At 26.5% G+C, this 6,000-nt stretch overlaps 1 protein-coding gene across 1 annotated transcript; it reads left to right on the forward strand.

Annotated features, from left to right (window-relative positions):
* The first annotated feature begins 2,529 nt into the window (after positions 1 to 2,529).
* LOC101258503 (transcription factor bHLH95-like) lies at positions 2,530 to 5,623 on the forward strand. The gene is made up of 3 exons (XM_004231346.5): positions 2,530 to 3,329; positions 4,343 to 4,771; positions 5,198 to 5,623. Exons 1-3 carry the CDS (start codon positions 2,946 to 2,948, stop codon positions 5,300 to 5,302), a joined length of 918 nt encoding a protein of 305 aa, XP_004231394.3. The 5' UTR covers positions 2,530 to 2,945; the 3' UTR covers positions 5,303 to 5,623.
* The last annotated feature ends 377 nt before the right edge of the window (positions 5,624 to 6,000 follow it).

Here is a 6,000-nt window from a genome sequence, read left to right on the forward strand (position 1 = left end):
CTAGTTGATAAGTAGGCTTAATGTCTAAGAAGATTTTGATCGTAGCATTAATTATCATTGGGGCTCTATGTGATGAAAAAAATTCTCAACTTTTTTTTAAAATATCAGCTGTTTCACTTTCACATAACCTTATTATGTAACAACATAGTAATTTTATTTAATTTTTTTTAGCTCGTAACTTACCAAACTAACTTTATTAATTATACTTTAAACTGAATAATATTATTTCTTTTTAGGTACTCCATCTTGAATTTCTTCTCCACCCCAACTCCTTTATTTCATCATATATAACTAAACTAAGTTATAGTATATGTATGGTGTTTATAAATTTGATATTCTGATTTATATATTATTATTATTATTATATTCAGATAGAAAAATATTAAAATAAAAAGGATATAACTAGTACAATAAATAAACGAATTTTGTATACGAAAATAGTGAGAAGTTAACGCTATTAATGAGTGTGACAATATTTAACATTTTAGAGTATCAATTGTTCATATATATATATATATATATAAACACCGTTATTTCACATATTTGCTGTGTTTCTACATTGCTAGTATTTTTTTGGGTCAAGTATTATAGAAACATTTTGGGATAAACTTGCGTTTGAGATTATCATAAATAATTAAAGCGAACCGTTTACGTAGTAAAATATTCCACTGAAGCTGCTCTTGTATAAGGAGCAAAGTATTATAATATAGTAAGGTAATATGGAAAAATGAAAAAGAAAAAGAAGGAAGTAACTATGTAGTAAAATTATTTAATTTTGTATTATATTAATTAAATTATTATATTTAGATTTATAATCTTGTATAATGTTACTTAGAAATTCCCCCGAATAGAATGAAATAATTAATCATATATTACACCCACAAATTGAAATAGGTCTTCACCAATAATTTTTGACAAGTATAGTATTTGAAATGATTATCTTAATACGTAATGCTCGTGTGTATGTGTTGATAATAATAAAACAGTCAGCATTACTCACAAGATAATGGTGTTGTGATCTGTTTATTTTATTATATATTTAGAAGTTTATTTTATTATATATTATATTTAGAAGGGTCAGTGATCAGTTTATTTTATTAATTAAATTTAGTTTAATCTGTTTAATTTAACCTATTTTAAGATTAGGTTAATATGTTGTCTAAATTTGATCCATGTAAATTTTTGTTTAATATGTTGTTTTTATTGATGTATTATATAGAGTCATATATGAGAAAAAAGTTTTATTAGAGTATACAAATTAAAAAAATAATAGTATGAATTTGGTAGATTAAGCTATGACTCGAAATTTAGTCCACTTCAATTCAAGCAAAAAGACTTATTTTTTTTTAACTCAATTCAATTTATCATGCCCAAATTCAACTTAATCTATTCATTTGACTATGATTATTTAAAATCGAATTGAATAAAATAATTGATTTATCAGTAATGAGTTATTTATTTGGTGGTTTCGATAACAGTTTCATTTTTTTTATCGGATATTGCTTTTTAACGGGTTGATATTTTTTCTTAACGAGTAATCGATAACCTCCAAGTAAATTAAAAAATTATATTTATATCGTTTAGTATATAGAAGTCCTTAACTTAGAGTTTAGTTTCATACGTGTATTTCTGAATGTTTCAAACTCTCTGATATTCTAAAATGTGAATATCTTTGCTTTTGAGCAAAATGTAATCTGTCAACTCATATACATAGTTCATTTGGTTTGTCACCTTGTTTCTAAGTGATTTTTAACGATTTTGATCTGATTTTAACGGTTAAATCGATTAATTGAATAATCGATAGGTCAATATCTTAGTGGTTTCACAATGTTTTAACATATCTACAAATAACCGATAAATAAAACCAATGAATTTCAAAATTAAACCAAACAAATCAATACAAAACCCTACATTTGATACTCATGCAATAAACAATTTGACAAATAAATAATAAAAGATTGTCGATTATACTATTTATTAATGAATTATAAAAAAAACAAACTGCTAGCTACAAACTAGTGAAGGATTATCAAAGAATTAATATCCTAACTAATTTTTTTTCCTAATAAAGCAAAAGTCATGATTAGTATTTGGAGGCATTTTAACATCCTGGCCAGAAGATGAAATAAAATGATGATCTTTTTTTTTTATGGAATGGATATTGCATGATAAAAAACTTTTATTCACGAAAAAACACTTGCTTAATTATTGATTTTAGTGTGAATAACTTGAACAAATGAGAAAAAAAAGCGTAAAATTTAATGTAGTCGAAGCCAGCTATTAATAAAATTTCATTAACATTAATAATCACGTGAATAAGCAATTATTAAAATCTCGTTAACGCTAGCCATTTAACCTCTTATATTATAATACTACAACTCAGGCATACCCAATTCATATAATTTAAGAATTAAGACTTGCATTTTAAAAAAAAAATTAATTTATTAAGTAAATTAGATTTATATACAGTTATATTAATTATTATTTTTATTTTAATTGAAAAAAAAAACTTAGGCTGTTTGTATAGATGAGAATAATAACTTGATTAAGTTTGTAATTTAATATTTGTAACTAAACTAATTAATTTTGATAAATTATTTTTAGTAGTGGTAAGTGTGAATTGGGACCCAATTGAGTGAGAACAAAATCTGTAACAAAAGTACTTTAGCTTCCGTTTTTTGTTTTGAAGCCAGTAACGGCATTTTGGCTTATGATTGTATTTTGTTTTTTTTATTCATTACAAATGAATCATCCTTTTTTATCTCTACTTTTTATTTCTTTTTTCCCTTTTTGCCACCCTTCTCTATATTCTTTTCATATTCAATATTCATCATATCCAATCCCTTTATTTCTCAATTTTACAGTTTGCCCCCTACAAGAATTTTTTTTTTATATATAGGCGTAACTTAGAATACAGTACCAGACCACCTGAAAAAGAAAAAAAAATGAATATAGATGGTGAGAATAATCATGGGTTGCCATGGGAAACTAATGATTTCTGGTCATACTTGAATGACAATCAGGTTGGGAGTGAAGAGACGTTTGATGGTGACAAGGTGCCCGGTCCGACTAAGTCTGATATTTGTCAGCAACTAACAATTGTTAATGAGGTGGTTGAAGTAACACCAGCTGTAGGTAAGAAGAGAAGTCCACCAAATCGAAAAAGCAACGGTAAGGGAATTGCTGAACCCAATCTTGATGTTGGTGGAGCTGAAGGCAAAAGAGAATCTGAACATGAGATACACATATGGACAGAGAGAGAAAGGAGAAAGAAGATGCGAACCTTGTTTGAAACTCTTCATGCGTTGGTTCCTAATCTCCCTGCTAAGGTAAAAAAAATTCTTTTGATGACATACCTTGTTTTTTTTTATCTGAGTTCTTATTGATCAAAAAGAAAATAATTCAATAATTTTTGTTGAATTATATTTTTTTTGTTTTTTTTTATCTTCTGCAACCTTAATTAATAATCATAATCAACTCATCGAGAATTATTCAAAAAACTTGTAAAATCTTACTAAAGGAGACATGATTCTATGTGAAATTTTATATATATATATATATATATATATAAAGGTTTAGCAACACATTAAATTAAAATAAAAATAAATTTTAGGCATACCATTTCTAGTAGAAACTTCACACAATTGGAATAACATTCATTTGGGGATATAGCATTCCTCTTATTACTAATTTGTACATAGCTGCTTGTTAATTTCAAAATAGAATAAAGATGCATATTGTTTATCAAAAAGTGAAGGATATAGAACTTTCATTTTTTTTTTTGCATACATAGTCATAAAAAAAATCTCCAGAAATTTATTTATTTTTTCTTTTAGTATAAGATATGAAGTTTTCAACATTATTCTAAATTTGTCAAAATAAACATTTTCTTAATCAATATAATTATAAGATATTTGTAACTCATTGAAGTACTTAATAAGTATATCATTAATCATATCAAATTATTATATTAGTAGTAGCGTATTTTCACTTGTTATTATCAATAAAACTTGCTTATTTTTCATATTAATTACAACCTACAACACTTTTTATGTATAAATCACTTATTACACTTAATTTATAAGAAGGATAGTGTGGGCAGATGCGTAATAAACAAGATTTGAAAATTAAAAACTTCAAATTATACTCTTTTTTTTTTTTTTTTTGTAATTTGGACTTATTAAATGAATTTTTTAGACACTAATAAATGACATGAAACTAATTAACTCGTATATGATATTTGCTTAACTTCTTCTTGTGTTTTTGCTAGGTGAAAATCCTGACTTTGCGATCTGAAGTAGAAATCAAATTAATCTCATCTTTTTTTTTTTTGTATATGTAGGCTGATAAGTCTACAATAGTTTATGAAGCAGTAAACCATATAGTAAAACTGCAGAATACTTTCAAAAAACTTAAAAGTCAAAAGCTAGAAAAGCTAGAAGAATACAACATAGGATTGGCGGGTTCACAAAAAGTTTATAATAGTTGGGAGAAGTATGTGGTTGATCAAGGATCAACATGTAATTCTACAGCTATTACACCAACAAATCATGGTGCTAGTCCCCTCATTCCAACAGGTTTTATGACATGGAGTTCACCAAATGTGATACTAAATGTATGTGGTGAAGATGCACATATTAGTGTGTGTTGTCCTAAGAAGTCAGGGCTATTTACCATCATTTGTTATGTTTTGGAGAAACATAAGATTGACATTGTGTCTGCTCAAATTTCATGTGATCAATTCAGAAGCATGTTCATGATCCAAGCTCATGTAAGTCCTTTCATTTTCTTCAAAATAATATATTGGTCATTTTGAATATTTTGAATTAGGGTTTTTAGTTAACATTCTCTTCGATTTATTTTACGTGTCATTATTTGATTGATCAGAAGTTGTTCATTCTTTAGTAAGTTCCGCGTCTAATTAAACATATACCTTCACATAAAATGGAAGTACAAAAAAAGTATATGCCTATATATTTTTTAAGAAATGCCTCCTCCCACCTAGTCTCACCGTGAGGTTGAAATTCTCTATAATAGTTTAGTCATAGATTATGTTTGAAAATTATTTAGATTGATTTACCTGAATTAAGTGTTTAACATAACTATACAATCTTTCTACTTTTTACTTTCTTAAAATTTTAGTTAGTATATTATTATTGCTTAGTACTAAAAATATGTTTGATCGATGTATATTCAGGCAAAAAGTGGAAGAGACGTAGCTCAATTCTCGGAAGCATTCACAGTGGAAGAAAGGTTGAAACAAGCTGCAACTGAGATAATGGCACTGGCAACCTCCAAATGATCAGTTTAGTTTCAAACTAAAGTTCATTCGATAGTAGAGGATGGACGGTTGTCTATAAAGACCATCATATTTCATCCGGTAGAGGATGAATGGATGTGGTTGTAATGACTATTTTATTTACTTTTACATTTCTTTGTCTGTCGCTGTTTAGGCATCTCTATTTACTTTTATCATCGGAAAAAGATGAACAATTGTGACCGTAAAGGCTAATTTATTTTGTTTTGTATTTTATGATAAACGTTTGTCTCTGTATTGGAGGAATCTAAACTATGGAAAGTTTCTTCCAACGATATTTATAAGTATCAAAATCCTTGATTTATATGTTTTGTGTGGATGTATGTTTATCAATTTCAAGAACGATGTTTTAATTTTCCAACCATCACCTACTCTTTTTATAAATTTAAAAAATATTTTTTTTAAAAAAAAATAATTACATCGTAGGAGTACTTTTATTCTACTTCATAAAATTCAAGTATGTCAAGATATAAAACATGAATCATATTTGTAATTATGATTTTTCTTAAAATTGAAGGCTTATTATTATAAAATTTAATTCGATTTTAAGCGCTTATAATTAATATTTTGAGTTAGCTCCTAATCCTCGACTATGATTCTACAATATTTTTCTAAATTATGATGTATAAATAGTCTTGAGATAAAAGAAAATTCTTATCTACCAAATAGCATAAAGAAGCAAT

This window comes from Solanum lycopersicum, chromosome 1 (genome assembly GCF_036512215.1).
Source record: "Solanum lycopersicum chromosome 1, SLM_r2.1".
Classification (NCBI taxonomy): Eukaryota; Viridiplantae; Streptophyta; class Magnoliopsida; order Solanales; family Solanaceae; genus Solanum; species Solanum lycopersicum.

Excerpts from the sequence above, each read along its gene's own strand:
- LOC101258503 (XM_004231346.5), top strand. The coding sequence starts at position 2,946 with ATGAATATAGATGGTGAGAATAATCATGGGTTGCCATGGGAAACTAAT. Across the intron at positions 3,330-4,342 it reads TTCCTAATCTCCCTGCTAAG|GCTGATAAGTCTACAATAGT; the intron begins GTAAAAAAAATT and ends TTGTATATGTAG. Across the intron at positions 4,772-5,197 it reads TGTTCATGATCCAAGCTCAT|GCAAAAAGTGGAAGAGACGT; the intron begins GTAAGTCCTTTC and ends ATGTATATTCAG.